We start from the raw sequence: 24,641 nt of genomic DNA on the forward strand, positions 1-24,641 counted from the left end.
TTTGACAGAAGAGGCCAATGGCCTACAGGAAAAGACCAATTAAAAAAAAAATTTCATATTTAATAGCATCTAAGTGTGTTATTAATTCTATAAGGCAATGAGGAAAATTCCAAACAATTCACTGGCAGCTTCTTTCTCCTGACATCCCCTAATGCTTCATTTTGTTATTTGTCAACATCTTGGGCTTCAGATAGTGCATATTTTGGTTCTCTCTGAACAGAAAACGGCTTCACAAAGGGACTACGCTAATCTCTGATTCTGTCATATTCCATACCAGGTCCCACAAAGTGCCTCTGCATCTATAAATGAAATCAAAATATTGTACGACACACCAGAATGACTTATAAACTTAGAATAGAGTTTTCTTTTAATTCAGCACAGCTAAAATATCTGCAGAAAATTAGGTTTATTTCAAAGGGCATTAGCGAATGTATTACACATTGTATTTCTGAAGTGTTCAGATATGCTAGGCTAAAATTTAGTTAATTAGCAGCTTCTCACTTCCAGCTTAGAAACAGGAAGACAAATCAGCTAGATGCATTTGGACTGATAATTTACTAATAGTCTAAACACTGACTAGAGACCACTTAGAGACTTAAAGCTGTTTTAACAGGACAAAGAATAAAAATCCTGCGAGGCAAAAACCGAGGACCCGTTCATTCTTTGCTTAGCAGGTCACACATCAAAAGATCACCTCTAGATGCTTTCAAAAGCCTCTAAGAAAAGCCAATCAGATCCCTGGCTATATCAAAGGTGAGGAGTATTCAGGACTGTTGTTGGTTTTTAACTCTTTATTATAAAAATCACAAATGTTTATTATAGAAACTTAGAATATACAGCCTAAAATTTCTAAATGTTTGGTACTGTACATGTGTCGACGAAACAAAGAAATCTAAATACAATTATTTAGAGACTGACTGCACCAATCAGTTCATCTTATTTATTTACTTAAGACCACCTGAAGTCACCGGGCAAATGGTACAGACTTTATAAGCTAATAGCATGATTCATCTATGCTCCTACATTCATTAATAGCAACCAAAAAAAAAAACAGGTTGTTACTCGACAGAAACTAAAAAAACACAGAACACATATCTTCTATGAAAGCAAAGCAGACATGTGTGTTACACGATACTTACAAACCAGCGAGTTAGTTAAAATTCACAATATAGACAGAAGACGCTGAGGCTGGAGACAGAAGAAGGCTAAGAGAACTGGCTCAGTGTTTCTCAGCTGAGGGTAGGAAAGACTAGAACTCAGAGCTCTCCATTCCTGCTCCAATTTCCGTCTCAGAGCTGTGCCGCCTCCCTTACAGTCCCCGGCTGCTGTGCTCCCACGTTAGCGCATCCCTTCCTAGAGAGAGTCCACCAAGCTGTGCGCCTGGCTGAGCCTCGTCCACATTCCTGTGTCTCCCTCCTGTATATGCGGAGCTCTCATAGAGCCTAGCCTGGTTATTTTATACAGAAATATCCATGGGTCTGCACCTCTCGAGCAACGATTCAACTAGTGTTGTAATAATAAAGAGCTGACTTCCTATTTTACTCCAAGCCCTTTACAAACTGTGTAATGTTTAAGTGGAATTAAGTAATTACAGATATATTTTGAGAAAAAGCAGGAAAAGGTCACACATAATCGGAAAAAGAAGGGATGAAAAGATGGGAAGTGGGTCAGGAAGTGAGTGACTTAAAAAGAGGGGCAGATTAATTTAAAGAATAATCTAAAAATATTCTGCTAGAATGCATTAAAGTGATTTATTATTTTAAATGAGTTCCAGTGATAAAGGCTGTAACAAGAATCATGAATATTACAATTTCCTTCTGTAATAACACAGGCCTTCACGTTACCAGGGGCAGAGCACCCACCACATATTAACTAAGCACCCACTGTGTGCCTGGCACTGCTACAGGCTGCATCCTCAAGCTGAAAAATACATGCTAAAAAACAGATTAAAGCAAAAGAGTAATCTTAGTTTTTATCAAAACATTAAACACACACACATTAAGTCTCTAAAACTATAAGTCCTAGAAGAAATCACTTCAGAGTTCTGTAAATCGTCTTCAGTAAGTGTCCAGTGTAACCCCACATGCACGAATGCCATTTGGTGAAGTATCGATGCACTGTAAATGGAACCCATGCAGGATTTCATTGTATTTGTGCTTGCTGTTGTTACTTGCTTACGTTCAGATGTCCTGTCAACACATTTAGCTATCTACTCTGCTATCTACTCTGGAGGGAGGAAGAGCAAGTACAACTAGTGAATTCTGCTAATTATTGACAGGTCTGGGGGAAAGGGCTTAGCAAAATAAAATGTTACAACGTAAGACTAACAAAGTTAGGAATACTGTGTTCTTCACTAGTTGAAGTTCTCCACTCTTAAGATGCCATGAGGAATGAAGAATTTACTGTCATTATCCGAAAATGAATTAATGCTACCACGTGTACAAAAACTGAAATGTCAGGTGACTGTAATGTGGGAGACCGTCTATGAGGAGCTGAGAGGGTGACAGCACAACACGCACCGTCTACTCTCATGGGGGAAGGACATAGATTCCAGTGACCCCGAAATGTTCACACCAACAAACAAGCTAAACTGTGTGTAAAATAGGAGACATTTGGGGGGTAGTTTTCAACCTCTGCCCCACTAAACTCTGAAGAAATGAACACAAAATAGCAATTAAGAAATATTTCAGCAGCAACAGTGACAGAGCCTCTCACCATAACCATCAGGAGGTTGTGGCCAAGAAGAGTCAGATACTTCTAGAAAGCAACATGTGGCTCCTGAAGAACCATATTGGGGAAAAGAACCTAAGTGAACACCATTCAGAAATTTATCACCACTGACCTTCAATTTACAAAATATAAACAGGAAGCTTGAAAAGAAAGAGTGGAACAGCCCCTGGAAGAGACCTTCCCTACTCCCAGCCCCTCACTGAAAGCAGGACATGTGATTCTGTTTCTTCCCTGGAGAAAGAGGGCAGAACAACCACAATCATTCAAGACTAATTATTTTCAACAATAAACAAGGATTTACCAAAATATATGACAAAACAGAGAATGATAAAACATAGTAAAGCCAGAGAGAAGAACCCCCAACGAGGTTTCTCTCCCATGGACTTAGATTTTACCAAATCTGTGCCTCCTCTGGCCAGGAAAGGAACAGAGCAGGTACTGAGGAAAGACAGGTAATCTGACCTGCGTACCAGCTGAGCCATGGCCCTCCAGATCCTCCCACAGTATGAACTGCAGGCAAAAAAAGTCCCTTAACAATGCCAAATCCTCAAATCCGAACTCTGAGGAAAAGCAAAACAGTTTCATCAAATGGGAAAGCCAAGGATTCACAAATACAATAATCCGTTAATCTATTCACTATTAATATGGTCCAGAGAAGAAGCATGCCAACAAAGTTAGAATCCTTGGGGACAAAAAGAGATGATGATAAATGGTCATAGCACACAAAGACAGCTGAAGATTCCACTCTGAAAGAAAACACAGTCCTCCCAAAAGAAGAAAATTTCATAACATGCACTGGAGGCTTAAAAGAAAAAAAAATTTTTTTTAAACTGAGTAAATGAGAAATGATGATTTAAAAAAGAAAATGAGAAAATGAAGAGATAACAAGGAAACTGCATAGCCAATAAATAGAACAATAATCACTACAGAACTTATATTAGAAACATCAAAAAACAGACAGAGCTGACAACCAAATGACATGAAGGAAAGTTCTATGGTAATTACAGATGATACAAAAGAAACAGATGAAGAATTAAGCACTTGGAAGAAAACAGACATGGCAGATGGGTATGATCTTTACACAGCCAGAGACGACTGCAAACATGACTGAGATAAACAAAAGACCACCTAAATACAAGGGTATACCATATTCATGCACAGAAAAGAATACTGTGAAGATGTCAATTCTTCCCAAAATGAGGGTCAATGCAACTCAATCAAAATCCCAGAAGTATTTGTGTAGAAATTAATAGGCTGGTTCTGATATTTATATGTAAAGCTGAAGGGCCAAGAACAGCTAAGACAAAAAGAACAACAAGGTTGGAGGACTTCCACCATCAGATATCATTACGAAGCCAGGAGTTCACACAGTGTGGCTTGGCAAAAAAGGTGAGTGGGCCAATAGCACAGAACAGAGTTTCTAGAAGCAGACCCAAACATATATGGTTACCTGAAAGTCTGCTACATGCTGTGGGGACATTATAGACTTTTCAATAAATGGTTCAAATCAACTAGTTATCCACAGGAGGTAAATAAACAGACTTACACTATGCACAAAATCAGTTGCTATTAAATCGTAGACCTAAGTACAAAAGACAGTATTTCTTGATAATAACAGAATTATCTTCATGATCTGGGTAGACAAAATTTTCCCAAAATAGAATACAAAAAGCACTAACCATAAACAAGAAGACTGGTAAATTAGGCTTCATTAAAATGAAGAACTTTCTGTTCATCAAGAGATATTACCACATTAATAGAATGAAAAGATAAACTACCAATTGTAAAAAAAAGAAAGAAAAAGAAAAAGAAAGAAAGAAAGAAAGAAAGAAAGAAAGAAAGAAAGAAAGAAAGAAAGAAAGAAAGAAAGAAAGAAAGAAAGAAAGAAAGAAAGAAAGAAAGAAAGAAAGAAAAGAAAAGAAAGAAAGAAAGAAAGAAAGAAAGAAAAATGTGTGTAGTACAGAGATTGCTTATATACAAAGTAGTCAAGTCTGGCAAATCAAAAGAAAGCTGACAACCTCCCCTTCTTAACGAACAAAAGATCTGAAATGCACCACACTGAAAAAGGGCAATGGAGACTGATAGGCATATGAAAAGGTGTTCAAAATCAATATTCTAAAGGAGATTAAATTAAAACAAAGGAACACCAGTACACACCTACCAAAATGGATAAAATTAAATACAATGCAAAAGCTAGCGTCGATAAGCAACTGCACCTCTCAGAAGCTGCTGGTGAGAGCAACAACCGGGACAGCTGCTGGGAGAAGCTGCTTGGAGGCACCTACCAAAGCTAAACGTAAGTAAGCCCTCTACCCCAGAACTCCTGCTACGTATATACCCCACTTGAAACAAATATATGCAGTTCCCAAAAGAAATTATAAGAATGTTCTTAACCAGCATTACTACAACTGCCAAAAACTGGAAACAGTATAAACGTCTGTCCAGCAATAGAAGAGATAAAGGAATTACGATGTACTCATGTAATGGAGTGCCATGCTATACAGTAACAAGAAATAGAAAACTTTTGTTGCATGCAACAGCATGGAAATTCAGACATATAATGAATAAAAGACACAAAAAAGTACACATTGTATGGTGCTATTACTATGAATTTTCTTTAAATGGCAAAATTAATTTATGGTGTTGTAAATCAAAACACTGGTTATGCTTAATGAAGGATAACGGCTGAGAGGGGGCCTGAGAGAAGTTTCTGGGGCTCCAGTGATGATACATACCTTGATCTGGGAGATGTTTAAATGTGTATGCTCAATTTGTAAAGTTCAAATTCCAAATTTACTTGTGCATTTTTCTGCACATATGTCATAACCTTACTTAAAAATATAGAGAAAATGGACGCCTGAGTGGCTCAGTTGGTTAAGTGTCTGCCTCTGGCTCAGGTCATGATCCCGGCAGCCTGGGATCAAGTCCCACATCAGGCTCCTTGCTCTGCAGGGAGCCTGCTTCCCCCTCTCCCTCTGCTGCTCCCCCTGCTTGTGCTCTCTCTCTCTCTCTGACAAATAAATAAATAAAATCTTTAAAATACACACACACACACACACACACACACACACACACACACACGGGAAAAAAGCTACGGGAAAAAAGCTACCTGACAAAATCCAGCCAAGTAAGACAAGATTTAAAATACAGAGCTCAAGCACCTAGGGAAAGAATCATTAGTAAACAATGAATCCACTTACATAGAAAACTAAGGCTAAATCCCCATCAGAAAACAGAAAGAAGTGTCTTGACTTCAACCATCTAAATTTATCTAAGGAAAATACAGTTTCTATTATTCTAGCGTGCTAACCAAGTTAGACAGACTTTCGCCAAATTCAGAGGGTTTATTTGGGGCTATCTAACTGAAACTATAGGCTGCACGGGATGCAGTCACCTCAAGAGACAGGAAGCTGTCCACCACAGCAGCTGCAGGCCACTGGCTGGCAATGGAAGGCCTGTACTCTTATTCGTCTCTTTGTACCATGTTCCAGGCTGAGTGCCAGCAGGGATTTATTTAATGGTTAATCATTTTTCAGAGAAACTCTAGGAAGGCCAACTAGCATAATATAACTTAAAAGAACTAAAAAATATGGGAGTGGAGAGAAGGGTATGTGGGAGTCATTCATAGGAAACAACAGTATATACTGTCTGAAAATGAAAAAATGCAAATCACAGGGCCACAACTCCAGACCTACTCAATGAATCTCTAGGGATGAGACTTGAGAAATTCTAATGAACAGCGCTTTTTGTTGGCTTGGGCAAGCAACTTAATCAAAACCTTACAAGAAAATAGCTAATGGAGGTATTAATGTCCTTTTAACTTGCTGAGTTCTTTCCAGTAAATTAAGCTGTTCTTAACCCAGATGGGACAGGAAGGAATTCTTTAAGGATGGAACTACATGCTATTGATCTTTATAGCCCCAGGGACCTAGCCTAGACCAGGTACATAAATTAGACCTTTATATTGTTGAATGTTGGTTTAAGAGTACACACTGAATCCAATAACTGCTGGAACTGGACGCCCAATTCTAACACAAGTGTTCAGTTCTAATTAACAAAGAAAATCTTTGGCTGTGTACTTCCTAAGGGTAGACTGATGCTTAGTTTTTTTCTACTTCAGCCTTATGTTATCCCAAAATCCTGTGCTTTAAATAAAACTCTTGGGCTACTGAGGCTGAAAACATTTTCAAGTGGGTAAATTCATATTTCACTCTAGTTTGCAAATTTACTGTACCATAATCAAGCATGGCTATTTAAAAATGGATAGAAACCTTGTTTCATTCCACTGCTAATCAATTCTCATAGATTTTTACCATAATGGACAACTCTCAGGAACATAAAGAGAAATATATATTGAATTAATTAAAACTATCCCTTTCCAAAAGAGATTTGAATGTCATAAATACAAAGAATGTATCTTAAAAAGTTTTAAGAAATCATGAAAAGGGAAAGGAGAAAATATGCTAATTATAAGGATTAATAGAATTTCTATGATTAAGCACCATAATTAACTCTGAGCTTCCTAGTAACCAGAGCAAAAAATGACATCTTGATTACATACCCCTTGCTAAAAAAAGAGATGGCATACTAACTTATCAAAGTAAAAGCTTTTCCTTGTAGAGAGCCCCTAACTTTTCAGTTGGTAGAGCTCTGCTTTTATCTGCTTTAAATATGGGGTATTTATAATTTATTTGAAGAAAATGTCCTGGGGCTTTAAAAAAGGGAAGGAAGGAAGGAAAGAAGGAAATCTTTTTTTTTTTTTTAAAGATTTTATTTATTTATTCATGAGAGACAGAGAGAGAGAGAGAGAGAGGCAGAGGGAGAAGCAGGCTCCCAAGGAGCAGGGAGCCCGATGCGGGACTCGATCCCAGGACCCTGGGATCATGACCTGAGCCGAAGGCAGACGCTTAATCATCTGAGCCACCCAGGCGCCCCGGAAAGAAGGAAATCTTAAAAGAGAAAACTGGCCTGGTCCAACTCTTTCACATTAAAATACAAGACAAATGGCCACCAAATTAACAACTCACCTCCAGTTACATGGGCCATCTAGCAGCTTCATGATCTTACCTAATCTTAACTTTTAACAACTTCTTTTTAATACAAAGAATAGCCCTGTGTCAGCTATGAGGGAGGGGGGAAAAAAGGCAGTAAACTAATAAAGGAAATCTAATAGTTCACTTGTTATTCATTATTTTCCCTCTCTAAATAAAGCTTTATACATGTGGGGGATGATCCAGCAGGAAATTTCCAGCCTTCTGAACTGGAGACACAGGAGGACACAGGAGAATTATAAGGTCACAGAAGTTAGCTCTGCAGCAGACGGACCTACTCAGCTATAAAGTCAGCGAAGCCGCAGAAACCAAATTTTCTCCAGCATGTAAGTCCAAATAACAGTGATCTGCAAAGTAAGGGGGTACGGCACTGGACAAGTTCTCACTGCAACAGAGATCTTTACTTCTCAATCAGCAAAATTTTAGAGGAAAATACCACAGAAGCTATCTATAAATATTAATGCACAGAAAGCTGTCCTGAGCAGGAAGATGCATTCTGTATGTTTATAACATACATGCAAACTCTAAGTTCACTACCTTACTGAAAAATTCCACTCGGGCTTCCATTTTATCCTAATTTCAAAGCTGGATGTGGCTCTCAGCACACTTGTTGACCACAAAAATGGAGCGATGCAATTAAGAAAAACTTACAAAAGAAAAAAATGTATACGTAGATGCGTGTGTGTAATTTCAGATTTTGGAGTGAAACTACAGAGACCTACTATTTGCCAAGAAAGTCAAATTCAAGATACAATTTCAAAATTCCCATCTCCTTTGTAAGTTAAAAAGAACTACAAAAACCTTTTAATAATGCTGCTTCTTATTTTAAAGAGAGAAAATTTGTTTTTAAACCCTTTTTCTCATAGTTCAGAATACAGTATTTCCAAAGGAATCTACTGGAATTTACAGAGTCAGCGACAGTAAAAACAGTCAATAGTGTAAAAATATATATATATATATATTGTTCTGGGGTGCCTGGGTGGCTCAGTTGGTCTGTCTTCAACTCAGGTCATGATCCCAGGGTCCAGAACTGAGCCCCATATAGCAGGGAGCCTGCTTCTCCCTCTCCCTCTGCAGCTCCCCCTGCTTGTGCTCTCTCTCACTATCTCTCTCAAATAAATAAAATCTTTAAAAAATACATATTTTTTCTTCTAAAAGTAGTTATTTTCCATTTAAAAGCAGCTAGCACATTTATTCAATAATTTCAGACTAAAAAGGAAATCTCTGAGTTAATCAACAATTTAACTATTAAAAATAATAAGTTAATGCATACCTGTAAAATCTAAATTTTAAAGTGATACCAGGAGTTATTTACGTGCCTGCACAATACTTTGCCTGTAAAGTTCACTGTTAACCTCTCTCTCCAATAAATTAACCTCTTTATATGCAGATACATAGCTTTACATAATGACATTTCTATAAAGAGCAAAATAACGTTCAAATGGTAAGCACTTCACACCAGCAAACAAGGAAACTTTCGAACATTAATTTTCAAATAGTAATTTTCAAACACCAATTTTCAAATGATAAACACTCTGACCACACCAACAAAGAAGGAAGAGCTAAGAGACAAGACCAACGCTTCTAGGCGGCCCGGGAGAAAAAAACACCCACACTATGAATCAAGTGCCCCATCCAAATCCCCCTGCCAGATGTCAGGATCCCAAGTTAGAATCTTTCCAGGAATTTACAAACTTGCTACTGGACATAAGAAATAGATTAACTCTTGGGCACCTGGGTGGCTCAGTCGTTAAGTATCTGCCTTCAGCTCAGGTCATAATCCCAGGGTCGAGCCCCACATCAGGCTCCCTGCTCTGCAAGGAGTCTGCTTCTCCCTCTCCCTCTGCCCCTCCCCACGCTTGTTTTCTCTCTCACTCTATCTTTCAGGCACATACGCACACAAATAAATAAAATCTTTAAAAAAAAAAGAAATAGATATCTATTCATTCTTCTACAACCCTCTACATGTTTCATGTCTCATAAAGAGTGTCCCTTTACCTAATGGTGACAGATATTTAATTGCCAAGCAATCTGTTACACTTTTCTTTACTGATTTACTTCCCTAAAATTAGTGTTTGCTGCAATTACCATCACAGGAAGCCAAAGGATAACTTAACAAAATTCACCTTCGTTATTGACTTTGTTCTCAAGCCTCCGTTCTCCACGAGGCTGAGGTCCAACTTGCCGTCATCCTTGCTTCCTATAGCTCTCAGTCCTTGCAAAAGAGTGTCTCGCAAGTTCTGATAAAGAGGTTTCTCGGCATAGTCCAGTAATTTCACTGTTTCCATGTATTTAGCAATCTCATCTAAAAGAGTAACATAATTATTCTGTAATTTTTTAATCACAAATACAACATATTTATGTCTTCTAAGAAAATAACTCACGGTTATAGCAACATTAGAATGCAAATGTGTATCCTGCTAGAATATGTTTTTTTATATAAATCACTTTTTCAATGGAAAAGTACACTTTTGAAGTCAGGAATTGTCAGGTAAGTGAAATAAGAAACTTATTTTGAGATATAATGTAAAAGACATTTTTGTAATTGTAAGGGACAAAAAGATAAGAAACATACTAGAATTTAAAAATGCACAAAATAACTGCTGTACTTTTAAGGCTACAAAAACAAAACAGGAAAGGACCTCGAATAGATTATAAAGTAAAAAGTACTAAAGTACAAGGACTATCACAGCCCATATTTTTTTCCCCACGAAAGCCATTAGTTCTATAGAAAATAGCTGCATTCTTTGTATAAATGGAAAATAAAACATACCAAAACCAGGTTGAAGAAGGAAGAAAGAAGCAAGACCTAGTTTTCCCATAAAAGAGAAAAATCAGCTTCTGAATGATGAAAGGCCCACTGTACACTGAGGCAGGACCACTCCCCTAAAAAGAAATCTTACCAGTCAAGATCAACACTCCTCAACACCAGAAATCCATCTTTAGGCTAACGACTCCTACGTTCCCCAGCCTTACCCTCCCACCAGCCTCCAGGAACTTGTGCGCCCACAGCCTCATACACTGGCTCCTGGATCTCTTACTGTCCTCTGGAATCCCAACAAATCCCAATCCAAACTCCTAACCTACCCCTAAACCTGCTCCCCTGTGGTCTCCCTTGCCCCGTTACTAAGAACTCCATTCTTCCAGCTCCTCAAACCAGAAATCTCTTCCCACACCCCACATGCAATAAACCAAGAGAACTTGTCAGTGCTACACACACACATATACACACCTCCGTTCATTCCAACACTGACCAGCACTCACTACACGGCAGGCACAATTCTACGTACTTGGGAAACATGAGGAAAAAAGAAATGAAAATCCCTCCCTTCAACTTTCTTAATCTGATAAAGGGGATCTATGGAAAACCTAAAGCAAACATCAACTAACATAGTTTCATATAGAAAACTTCCCTTCTGAGAGGGGAAAATGTCAAGCATGTCCATGTTTACCACTTCTGTTCAGTGTAATAATTATATATGCTTTCAGTCAGTACAGTAAGGCAAGAAAAAAAACAGAAGGCATGAACAGTGGAAGGGCTTATTCACAAACACAGCAGTGTATGCAGAAAATCCTAAGGAATCTATAAAAAACTAGGAGGACTAATAGATAAATTTACCAGGGTCACAGGATATAAGGCAAAATATTAAAAAATCGTTTTCTATGTACTATCAACAAGCAATTCGAAAATAAAATTTAACAAAAATAGATCACTGGGGCACCTGAGTGGCTCAGTCAGTTAAGCCTCCGACTCTTGGTTCAGCTGGGGTCATGATCTCAGAGTCACGAGATCTAGCCCCACAGCGGGCTCCACACTCAGCAGGGAGTCTGCTTCCCCTGTCCCTCTGCCCCACCTTCCACTCACACACAAGCGCTCTCTAAAATAAATAAAATCAAAATGTTAAAATAAAATAATAGCTCATTTACAATGGCATCAAAAAGCCATCAAATATCTAGCAACAAATACAATGAAGACAGGCAAGATTTTTTGCAGACAAAATTATAAAACATAGTGAAAGAAATGAAGTGGAGAATATACCATATTAGTGAATTGGAAGACTCAATAGTACAAGGATGTCAGTCGATCCAGAGTCAACGCAATCCCACTCAAAATTCCAGCAAACTAGAAAGGGAGGGGATATGTGTGGAACTGACAAGGTGACTCTAAAATGTACACAGATACTCAAAGGGTCAAGAATTGCAAAATAGCAAAGTCAAGTTTAAAGAACAACAGTGCTGTAGGACTTATACTACCAGATGCCAAGACTCAAGATAAAGCTAGAGTCATTATGACACTGCTGCCCAAGAACAGACAAAAAGAAAACGAATGGTGTATTGTATGGTGACTAACATAATAAAATAAAATTTAAAAAACTAATAAAAGTAAAAAGAAAGGAGTCTAGAAACAGATCCACAGATCCACACTTAATTTATGTCAAAGGTAGCACCATATGGAAAGAGCGGGTTTTTTGTTTGTCTGTTTTCCCCCAAGAAAAGCTACTGGGTCAACTGTTTATAAATATTGGGGGGGGGATCTGGCCCCTCCTCATATAAGGCACAATAATCAGTTACAGGTAGACTATACACCTATATGTATAACTGGCGATCTATGATTGCCAAAAATTTGAAATAGTCAATAGCAGAATAGATAAGTAATAGGATATAAATACAAGAGAATACTATTAGAAATGAGAATGAACACATCACTGTTAAACATGCAACAACGGGGTCCCATGCACAGCATGGGGATTACAGTTAATAATTTGGTACTGCAGACTGGAAAGTGGCTGAGAGTAGATCTTGAGCATTCTCACCACACACACACACACACACAAACACAAAGTTAACTGTGAGGTAATAGAAGTGTTAGTTATCTTGATCTTGTTAATCATTCTACGATATAAATATATGTTAAATCACCACATTGTACACTTGGAAATGTATACAATTATATTTGTCAATAAAGTTAAAAAATAAATAGAAACATTAAAAAAAAAAACCCATGCAACAATGGGAATGAATTTCACAAATATAATACTGAGTAAAAGAAACAGGATTCTAACAAAGCTAGAAATTAATGTTATGAGGGCAGGGATTTTTATCTATGTCGTTCACTCTATGATTCCATTTTTATACAGCTCAAAAACAAATTTTGGGGGTTGGAAATTAGGCTAGTTATTTATTAGGCCGGAGGGAGAGGCTCGTGATTGGTAGGAGGCACAAGGGGGGACTCTGAGAAGCCTGTAACATTCCATTTCTTGTGTGGTTGGTAAGACTGCAATTTTAAATAGCATAAGGTCAGGGTGGACTTCCCTGAAAAGGAGACAAATGAGCAAAGGCTTGAAAAGACATCGAAATATATGCAAAGTGATCACTTCTCAATACTCCCACTGCTACTTCCCTTCCTTGCCTGGATTACTGTGATGGCCTCCTAACCCGCTCCTGCTCATACCTGCCTTACTCCCTCAGCAGTCTATACTCAGGACAGGAGCCTCAGATTTCCCTTAAAGGTAGACATTGATGTCACTTTTCTACTCCAAACCTTACACTCCTGCTGAAAGGAAAAGTCAAAGCCCTTATGACGGATGGCCTAAAACGCACTCCGCAAGTCCACCAGGTACTTACATTCTTTCTGCCTACAATACTGTTCCCCAGACTTCCGTAACAGCTCGCTCCCTATCTCCAACTGCTCAAACGTCACCTCTTCAGTAAGGCCATCCTGGCCACCATATTTAAAATTCCAACCCCCTCCCACTCCATCCCCCACTTCATCCCCACACCCATTAATTCTATTCCCTGCTTTCTTTTTATCCCATAGTAATCATCACATAATATGCTCGAAAATTCACCCATGTGTTCACTGTCTATCTCTCCCAACTAGAGCATAAGCTTCATAGAGACAGGAATTTTGCTTTATTTTATTCACTGGTACAACCCTAGTGCCTAGAATGGTCCCTGGCACACAATCAAGCCTCAATAAAAAAAAAAAAATCATTGAATTAATGAATGAAATTTGGTTCCTCTCCTGAATGCTGAGTAATAATTTAAGGAAGCTCAAGTACCCCTTTAGCCCACCTTTGGAAACGGAACTGCTGTCGTGATGAGAACAGGCCCCACTACAATGATCACACTTGAAAACACCTAAGCTTTTACATTACGGGATATGCCATAGACATCATGACTCTCTTTTTTCTCAAAAAATGAAACCCCTATGAACATTTAAGAAGTCTTTTCCAGGTTACCTGGCTTGTTTCTCTCAGGAAAACATTTGTCCATGAAATCTGCAATATTTTCTCTGTATCTGTTAAAAATTAAAGAATGAGTCATTGTTTGAAGCTTTACACCATGGAAATGTATTAACAACATTTCATAACAATAAATAGCACGATAAGTAGCGCTGTGTTATCCTACATACACTTACCGACTTTCTTCTAAAACAAAGTGAAGACCGAAGACTCTTCCTATTTAGCAAGTACCTTCTTATTTCTACATTAGTAGCGTTAAAACTATAGTCTCCATCAAGAAATTCTGACTTAAATACATGTACCTTATCATGATTTTGCCCAAAATAATTTATTATAAGTTTTCCTTTACCTAATTTTGGAATCTCTAACATAGTTAGGGTCTTTCAAATTATCCTCCCAAGGAAGATGGCCACTAAGCCACTGAATCATGCAATAGCCAAGGATTTCCAAATCACCACGTCTTGACGGGGCTATGAATACAAAAGAAGCAGGTTAAGCACCAAAATCACTTTGAGGGATAGTTTCAAATATATACAAACCAATAAGGTAAAACAGTCAATCTTACAGTCTTGCTTTTCATCAAAACTTATCACTGCATTTAATAAAAGTACTGAATAAATACTGGGCAATAGGAAAGAAATAATTTATGTCCAACTAAGAACTTACTTTAAAATCCAAATAGACAAACTCCAGAGTTTCACACTGAGACTACTGGTCTAGGAAATAAATTATAAAGCAGACACACATTTAATACTATCCTTGGAAAGCTCGAAGACACTAAAATGCTATAAGCTACGGAGAGGCCCAGAGAACTGGGGGTTTCAGCTCCTCCACAGTGCTGGGCACAGAAAAGCAAAATTCCTGCTAAAGGAACAGGCTAACTTCAGAGGTGACAAAGTCAGTTTGCCTGCTACAGAACTGTGGCTGCGTAAGAAGCTTACAGACGTTTAGGTGGAAAAAAAATTCCCCACATTCAACTAAGCTAAAAAGAACCAAAAGAAATCCTCAGTGAGCTGACCGAACCACCTTCCCTGCTAAAACCAAGGTCAGAAGAAGACCACCAGGGAAAGACCTCGTGGCTCCGTTACACGACTACAGGAGTCCAACCTCCTCCCCCGACCCTTTCCCCACCCTACCTTGCCTCTGCGATTCTTATTTATCTACTTGTTTATCTGTACAAAATTAAGAACAATGCAGGGTTTCAACTGAAATGTTAGCAGCATATTTCTCAGTCAGGCGCCACTGACATACCGACACCATTGTGCGCGTCAATGCTGGTGAATTCAATAGTGCCATCATGACATCTTCTGGGGTCTTCTTTGTATTCTTTATGAATTCCTTCTGGGCAATACCGGTAAGCAAGGCCATAATCTACCAAGTACACCTATAAATGTCCAAGCACCAAGAAAATCAAAGCCAAAATGATTGCACATATACTCCTTTATGGCCCAGAGACAAAATACTGTCATTCGAAGGTGGATTCATTTGCAAGGCCACCCCACGGTACCCCAAACAAGTAAGATCCAGTATGCTAACAAAAGCAAATACTTAATCCTGACTTTTTTTTTTTTAAGATTTATTTATTTATTTTGACAGAGAGAGAGAGAGAGAGAGAGAGCACACATGCACGTGAGTGTGCAGGCGGGAAGGGGCAGAGGGAGAGAGAGTCTCAAGCAGACTCCGTGCTGAGTGCAGAGCCCATTGCAGGGCTTGATCTCAGGCCCCTGAGATCATGACCTGAGCCAAAACCAAGAGTCAGACACCTTACCGACTTTGCCACCCAGGCATGCCAATTCTGAAAGACCTTTTATTTCAAGAAAAATGTGAATGCTCATGTCACTATAGTCCAGATAATATCACCTGCCTCTATACACTTTAGGTAAGTGTGTTATACTTGTAATTAATCCTGTCTCCTCAACTTGAGCAAAGACTATAAATCGTATACTTTTTCTTGCAGAGTCCAAAAGAGAATTAAGCACAGGGGAAACCATCGATACTTGTTGCAATACAACTGCCCCACACCAAGTATAAGACTACCTACTTAGATGACACATGATAATTAATTATTTTCTATTCCTCTGCTCCTCCACTTCTGAAATAATCAATTTATCAGTTCATTTCACAAAATTATTTCCGATAATTAATAATGATCTGAAGAATCTTTAGATAAGGCTCTTATCTCCATTTAAATATATATTAAAGTCAAGTTTCATAATTAAAACTAAATTTTAATATTACAAAGCATATATCTGTGGGCATGTACTTGTGGGTCTGCTAAGCATACAAAGCCAGTAAATTTGGCTTTCTTCTATTCCATAGCCACATATCACATCTCTGATTCTGGGTAACTGTCTCACAAATGTATGCATGTGATCACAAGAGGAAACTGAAGTAAAAATATGGGGATGGATCTAGCACACACATCTAACACTAGAAAAATAATCCCATCCAAAGCATATGCCCAAAGGATAACAGAGCTGCAAAAATATTTTCCTATAAACAAAAGGCAGCATATTTTAGCTAACTGCAAACTGAACTAAAATGTATTTTTATTTATTGCATTGTACAAGTCCAGTTCACTTCAATTAATGGAATCCTTACGGTTCAGGTTCTCAGCTATGTTCTGTTTGTTTGCTTGCTTGCTTTTAACCTTTTTAAAAACATCTAACACAAGACATCTGGGAATCCTGGGATTGCCTGTAAGATTTCCCCACGAGCATGCTACAGTATAGGGACTTTCCTCTGTTGTACATGGAGATCCCTGACTGCCACCACGACAGAGACGGGGGATGGGGGCAATACCTGAGATGGTAGAAAACAGAGGGAAGGTGAGGGGAAAGGGAAAACTAAGCAAGAGAAAGTTAAAGATTGGTTTGAGAAAAAAATAAAATGGAGTGTCAACATAAACACACCTAAAATATTTAGATAGCCCTTTCTTATACACCATCAATAAGATGCAAGAACATACATGGGACAGATTCCACACAGTGGCCTGACCAGGAGTGCCAACCAAACCTACTTTAACCAAAATTGTGGAAACAGCTTCAAGAAAATTGCATAAACCCCTCCACTCCAACTAAACTGATCCAAATAAAGGTAAAATACCATTAGCTTTTCTCTTTTCCTTAAAAAGTAAAAATTACAAAGTGAATGCAATAAACTAAAAAAAAGTGCACATCTGAATTCTAAACACTAAGGGCATACAAATTTAGACAGCTAAGATATTTCTGTAAACCAATTGATTTGAATAATCAACATGTTAAAGACCAAATTTTCCAAGTAACAGAACACTTACATTTGATGGATTTCCTGAACAAAGGAAGTAAAAAAATGACAAAGCAGACAAGCAAACATAATTCATCGGTGCACTATATAATTTTAAGCTTCCACCCCCAAATAGCTGTTTGAAATTCATTTTGTATCACAAGTACTTCTTCTGAATATTATTTAGGGCAAAATAGCCAACTTGATAAAGTGCCAACAAATCGCATCAAAAATGTAGAATGTTAACTAGATAAAAGTGTCAAGAAGAAATATTATTATTACCATATCTACTCCAAAAAGTAAAACTTCTGCACAGGTTCAAAAGTTCAAAGCAACCATATTTGTTTTCAAACAACAGCTTTTAAATAGTAGAAATTAAAGTTAATAAAGCTACCTGGTCAGGATTCTTGTAGCTCAAAAGAAGATTTGAGGCCTTGATATCTCCATGTACATACTCATGCTCGTGAATATATTCCAGAATATCCAGCTATGAAAGCATCATATAGAATAAATTAATGCAGTACCTAACACCAGCCAGCAGAGGACCGAGCTTCAACACAACTCGCCTTTACTGGATTAAAACAAGAGGAATGTAGCTCACATACAATTCTCAAGCTTAGCTGCAAGACAGTTTTCCGAGAAAACCTTCTGGCATTTGCTTCATATATTTTCTGAAGGTCACTCCCAAAGCGATCCATTATCATAAACCTGTAACTAAAGACAAACAAGAAAAGTCAATGAACAAAACAGAACTCTGGAAAACCTACTTTGCAGTGACTACTCTCCCTTCACAGTAATTTTTTTCAAGGCCATGTTTAGTGAGAAAGCAGAATGAAAGGGGAAGAAAGGAGAAAGAAGGAAAGAAAGAAAAACATCTGAAACCCTTTCTTCCAACTAGAAATCTCAAGAGTTGGGAGTGCTTCCCTGTGCTGCCCGGAGGGCCTCCTCCTGGTGGCAGCTAGGTGGTTTCCTGAGACACTACTCAAGGTGAGCTAATCAGCCCGCAGACAGATGCTCGCAATTCGTTCACAGGAAAGAGGAGACCATCCATGTATGACTAGTATCACGGATTTTCCTCACATCAAAGTTAATTTATATTTCTGGATATTAGCTTGTTGTCTGTGACTGTTTTTCTCTACTTTCAGGGCACATTTTAGCAGTATTAACATTTTATTAAAATCGAGACTATCTACAGATGCTGTAACAATAGCTAAATCCAATAAAATTGTTTAGGTATAAAAGGGCTGTATGTTAAATACTCAAAGGACAAAAGCTAGGGAAGAACAAATATCCTGGAGAAACGTGCAGACTTTTGGTTTTGCCACAAACCGACTAGGTCATCTTGGCCGAGTCACATTACTTCTGTGAGACCTAATTCCCACAGATACGGAACGACAGCGTGGGGCCTCATGCGTGTTGAGGTCTTTTATGGCACTCAAATTCCAACATTTGACAACGGTAAGTGACATTTCTGTGTGTGCCCGAAAAGCAACACCTCACTCCAGTAACAGTTCACCGTATGCTCTGAGGATCACTTTTATCTTTATCAAGTTTTCCAGATTCTGACTCGTCTGGTTAAATCACTCCATAAATCAGTCAAAACCAAGACCACACTCACAATGTACCTGCAAATGGGGATAAGATTAGGGATGATGATCGTAACAACAGCAAGCACGGACTAAAGCCTTGGTATGAACACGGCATTGTTCTGAGTACTTCAGATGTGCTAGTGTGTGTCAACCTCACATCACCCTCGCAAGGTAGGGGCTCCTATTCGCCTCATTTTACAGCAGAAGAAAACCGATGACTGGTAATTTGTCCTGTAGGAAGTGGTGGCGCCATGCTTTTTCAACTCTACACTAAACATATCCAAACAAATAAACATCAGTGGTACACAAAAATCCCCTTATTTTTATCTGAGAAGCCTACAACACATACCATATGACACGTTCAACAGGAAAGGAAAGCTAACATTAAAAGAAAACATGCCAAATTAAAAAAAAAATCAGGATTCTATCCAGTTTTGAATTGGAAGAGAATGAAAGATCAACTTGTCTAAACATCTTTTAATGAATAAATTAATTAAGGTCTATAGAGGTAAAGTGATTTGTCCAAAGTCATGCAGTTAGTGAGAGGCAAAATGCATTCATTCGTATAAGATTCTCCAGTACACTGCGATCTCTATCATCATAAAGAAGGAACAATAATTCTGACTTCCTGATTTCCTTTGTACAACAGGTTTTAAAAGGTTGGGGGATGAGAACAGGACACACGCACACATTTGTTTTTACAGTAAGTGATGTAATTAGTATAAAATAATACAGGGGTAACAAAAATACAACCTCTGCTAAGAGTCTAAAAGAGGGCTAAAACACAACTGTTTAATTCAACATGAGCTCTATTAATACATCACACTGAGTACATCTTTGTTTTCATTCATAGACCGCTCCACCAGTACTGTAAATCATCCCCTAATCACCTGTTTCGAATTATACACATCAACTGATTTTCCATCATTTGTGTTTTATCATTTGCATTTATCCAAGTCTCCAGGAAAGAACACATTGATGGTTTCCATTACTAGCCTCAGGCTCCTTCCCCCTTCCACATGCACACCCTATTCCTTGAGAAAGAGCAATGCCAAGTGCCACAAGGCAGGCCAGAGACCTACCCTGCCCCTGCATTTGCAATACTCTCCCGCCTAAGACACTATCCTGTTCTCCAGTGGTTTTCTAAATCAGTAGTTCTGAACATTTAAGGGATTAAGACCCCTTTGAGAGTAAAAGCTAAAGTAAAAGCTAACACAGTATTTTACATATATTCTAACAGCTTTACGTTTCATCCCCCTTATTAAGTGGGTAGCTGTTCTTCAATTTCACAGATGAGGAAATTGAGGCCAAAAGGAGTAACTTACCCAGTCACATACATTTTAAGGAGCAAAACACAGATTTGAAACCAAACAGTCTGGCTCTAGAATCCCTGCTCTATATGTAATTATTCCTTGCTCTACACTACTTCTCCAGAAATTTTCATAAAAACTATAGAGACTGTCCCAGCAAAACCATATGTAACAAAAAAATGCCATCATTTCAGAAGTTCGCCATATTCCCTAGGAGGTACACAGATCCCAGAATAAGAACTTCCAAGAAAACAAGAGCACTGGCTGCCCACCCCACAACCACCTCTCCTCTCCATCCTTTCCAACAGAGCACCAACTGGGTTCAAGCATTCCATCTTCTTCCACACGGCCACATGCTCCACCATGCCAATCGCTGTGCTCGCTCGGCCCTTGCCGGTGACTGGTTTAAGCATGAGCACTGATAAAACCCGGACCAAGAAACATGAGAGGAAGGGAGCTTCCTTTGCCAGGAAAGTGAAACACAGAACAAGCAATACCTCCTACTGCTGTGTCTGCATGTGATGCCTAGAAATGGGGCAGCCACCTTGAGGCCACACAATGGAGAATTAATACAGCACAAAGCCAAGAGGAAGAGGGGAAAAGGGCAAGATAAAGGAACCTGGGTCCCTGACGATCACTTCAGAGAGCGGAGTCAAAGTTTTCCTTTACTTGCAGCTGAAAGCACCCTAACCAATATACCCCCAGGACTGAACTAAATCTACTTCTCGGACAGCTGCCAGCCTTACTCCAGGAAGTTCCATTCATTCATTCAAACATTTTTAAAATGTCAATCATGCACCAAAGTATGGTAGGTTTTCTCCAACTCAGCGGTGCCAAGGTTTTCTCTCCAATCTCAGAACTCCTGAGACACGAACGAAGCAGAGTCTTCGCACAGTTTAGTAGCACTTAGGGGTTATAATTGTCTCATACTTGTTTGTGTTTTCTCACCAGCTAGACTGAAATGTCATAAAGAGGAGGACGCTGCCACGGGAAGATCATGTATCTAATATGAAACACCAAACTGCAGCCTGAAGGGCTCCCTTTCCCATAATCGACATGGAGTTTTTGTTTGCTTGCTTGCTTATTTATAAGAGGAAAAATGCAGGGTGCATTTGCTTTGTTCCTACTCATCAGCTGGGCTCAAGTCAGTTGCTAGTGTTCTGCACAAGTCCTCCAGACTAGGGATAATGTCCTGTTCATCTCTGTTAAGTGCATGCCCTGCAGCCCAGATGGAGGCCTGGCAGAATTGCAGGTGCTCAGTAAACAATGGACAGTGAATGCTCAAAACAGGGAGAAGAAACATAAAACATGCAAATTTTTACCTTTTTCCATTTTTATCATGTAGGCCAGACCCCCAGTACTTAGGAACGCCCAGGTACTTCAGTTTATGGGTGCGAATCCACTTCTGAACTACAAGTTAAAACACACAGGCCTGTGATTCCACTTTTGTTTTACATGATTTTTTAAATCATTAAGAGCAGAATGTACTTAATACATGCAATAAGATTTCATCTTTTTTCATAAAAAAGTGAATACATTATAATAATAAGTATCTTGCAATCAAAGCATTTTTATTAACTCACAAAATTTTATCCTGCTCTAAACATTGTCTTTAAAATGAAAAATCTGTGAAAGGCATTTAAAAAAAGAAAATCCAACCACAGTATGCCAGTTGCTGTTACTAGCTCTAATATAAATGGTTATTCACTTCTCCAGAAAGACTTTTTACCCAATCTAGAAGTTGTTTACCTCATTTCTAAAGGTCGTCAACCAGGAAATAAAGCTGGGGGTGGGGGGGGAGGCTTGAAGACGTCTAGCTCTCTTCCCTGCAGGCTGTTCTGATTCATCAATTACAGCATCCCCCTCTGCCCAGGTTATGTTCTCCAGAGTTTAGAAAAAACTCTCAAAAAGATTGAGAGTCCCATACATGAATTAGGATTACTTCTGAATTTTTAACAATATTTACTAAATCCTATATCCTCTACTAACTTTATTCTATATATCAATATTAGTGAAATCTTATATCAAACCCAAGAAGAGATCAGAATTCTTTCATACAAATATGATTAAAATGAAATTTACTTATGAAGTAAAAAACAAAAAGCATGGTAATATCAGATCCAGTGCTCTAGTCTTGTCTTCACACAACAAGCGGCAGTCACTTTAAGAGTGTAGACGTAAGTGTGCCTTATTCCTTACTTTGCTCTGGTTTGGCAGCTCGCTGGTAGAACTTCAGTTCAGTAAAGAGAGGTCCATTGTCACTGGGCTCCTTAAAACATAAGAGGTAATTGGCGCTAGCAGTCGTTAACATTATGGAGTCATTTTTAATGAAACTTCAAAAAGCACTGATGTCAAAAAACATCAGTGTTTCTTTCCAATGTGATTGTGATAACTTAAGTTTGTAACTATGTTTAAGGCACACCCTCTTTCAAAATGTTTTAGATATTCTCAGAGGAGTCCATGAATCTTATATTTTTGTCAAGGTCCACTTCTGTAAGTGATAAAATGTTCAAACTCAGATATACAGCTCCATCTTCGCTGAAGTTTAAGAAAAATATTTAAACTCATTTTCATCTTTGTTAAGCTTTCTCTTAAGCAATAACTGGCAACCATGTGAACTGTTTCACCAAGAGGCTATCAGAATTTTATTTCTGAGATCTAATAAAATTCCAATACCCAACTTAACCAATTAGTGGCAAAATCCAACTCTTTTCCCTGTTTCTCAGTACACTTGTATCTAGTCGATCAGGACTGGCAGAAACCAACCTTGTCACAAAGAGAATTTTCTGGAACTCCACAGTGAGCAAGCACTGTCCACTTAGTTATATCCCTTCCTTGCTGGCACTGATTCCCGCCTTTTTCAAACTAAGGAGCCCCACAATTTACTTCCCACGTGATAATTCAAAGTCAAGAGGAAACCAGGGCTCGGTAATAATTGTTTTCCACCAACTTTACTGGACTACATTCATTTTACATTTTAAGGGATAGTAACAGTTAAAATGATTGTAAAGAGTTATGTATGCACAAAAAGGCATGGACAAACGAGAAATATCAGCCTGTTGGGAGCTTGCCTTGTTAAATAGACATGGAAGGGTGAAAAAGATCTTACAATTTTGTGGACTTTTTAAATAGTAAGTTGTGTCTGAATCAAAAGTGGTTAGTATGTCATGTTTGATCATTTCTGTTGGTATTATCTTATTTATTGAGAACCTGAGAAAAATTCTGAAAAGCAGTGAAAACTTCAAATAAGGAAGCTAACATTTCCAAACTAATTCTAGGGTTGCTTTTCCTTTACGAAATACGGGAAGAACGTCATTTTGGACAGAACACCTGTGTAGCTGGAGTTCCCAGGTCAGCAGAGCATTATAAGAAATGACAATGAGGCCCACCAGCTTTAGGAATCCCTAGTTAAAGCACGTAGAAGAAGACTGGTCGGCCAATCTGCAAAGAGGCAGGCAGCACCTAGTTAAGAACGAGTACTCAACAACAAACAGGCAACATATACAACTAACACGCGGATCAGAACCTGGAAATAAACTTGCCTTGTTCCAGGTTAAGTATACTTGTCTTAAGTATACAGAGCGGTACACAGGGCTTGGCATCTCATCACCTCTTAAGAAGTAGAAACTAACCAACATATAAGGTATGAGTCCAAATCCCTAACTTTTGGACTCAGTACCTCAAGTTTCACCATAACCTGTGGCTCTTTTCTTGGCATCAGTGCTCTCTGGATAGACACCTGTACATGTTCAGAGCCCACAGCCAGGCCTTCAGCAGAAGCAGCAGTCTCCGTGAAAGAAATGAAAGAAGTAGTGGAAATTCACGAGAAGACATTTTGGTGAAGTTACTCTCCAAAGGCTAACTTTTAGAATAGCTTATTAATATAATTCAAGTTTGAAAGGGGTTTTCCTAAGACAAATCCTGGCTTATTACCATCATATAAAATTCTGATTCATTCCATTTCGACCTATGTCATATCAACTTTAATTTCCAAGCTTCCCTTCAGGCAATAATTTATTAAACTTATAATAATAAGAATCAACCTATATAAATCAGACTATTATAATGAAAGCCCCACTACAATGAAGGCTCTTTGAGCTCATTTCATACTTTTTTCTAATCCAATAAGGTTCCATTATAACAAAATAAAGGAGCTACTTCCTTGGCATTGCACTCTGGCCAAAGCTCACTATTTCTGTGGAAGAAAATACCTTAACTCATAACTAAAATTTTATTAACATATTTCAAATCTAAAATACTTTGCCAACTCTATAATAGCCAAGATTTAGAAAAGAAATTGGGACTGACATTTTAACTAGAATATCACTAAACGTTTCTTTAAGACTTCTAAGTGTCAAAATGAAGATGACAACAGAAAAAAAATTAAAATGTGATATATTTCAATGGCACCCTCTAAAAGCAACTGGCTGCCATTTAAAAATGAAGCTGTAT

At 38.3% G+C, this 24,641-nt stretch overlaps 1 protein-coding gene across 7 annotated transcripts in view; it reads right to left on the reverse strand.

The window, feature by feature from the left end:
* VRK1 (VRK serine/threonine kinase 1) overlaps window positions 1-24,641 on the reverse strand; it is a 114,598-nt gene that overhangs the window by 38,813 nt on the left and 51,144 nt on the right. For all 7 annotated transcript variants that reach the window (XR_015768460.1, XR_015768461.1, XR_015768462.1 and 4 more), the window contains exons 4-11: window positions 22,389-22,458; window positions 21,512-21,599; window positions 17,896-18,004; window positions 17,685-17,777; window positions 15,278-15,410; window positions 14,376-14,496; window positions 14,024-14,082; window positions 9,908-10,086 (exon numbers count right to left, since the gene is read on the reverse strand). Coding sequence is in view for 3 of the 7 variants with exons in the window: in XM_028099098.2 (XP_027954899.1) it covers window positions 9,908-10,086; window positions 14,024-14,082; window positions 14,376-14,496; window positions 15,278-15,410; window positions 17,685-17,777; window positions 17,896-18,004; window positions 21,512-21,599; window positions 22,389-22,458 (852 nt within the window). In the remaining 4 variants the exon portion in view is untranslated. The remainder of the gene's footprint in view (window positions 1-9,907; window positions 10,087-14,023; window positions 14,083-14,375; window positions 14,497-15,277; window positions 15,411-17,684; window positions 17,778-17,895; window positions 18,005-21,511; window positions 21,600-22,388; window positions 22,459-24,641) is intronic.

This window comes from Eumetopias jubatus, unplaced genomic scaffold, assembly GCF_037043125.1.
Source record: "Eumetopias jubatus isolate StellerSeaLion01/CBP00866 unplaced genomic scaffold, mEumJub1_p1.0 scaffold_7, whole genome shotgun sequence".
Taxonomy (NCBI): Eukaryota; Metazoa; Chordata; class Mammalia; order Carnivora; family Otariidae; genus Eumetopias; species Eumetopias jubatus.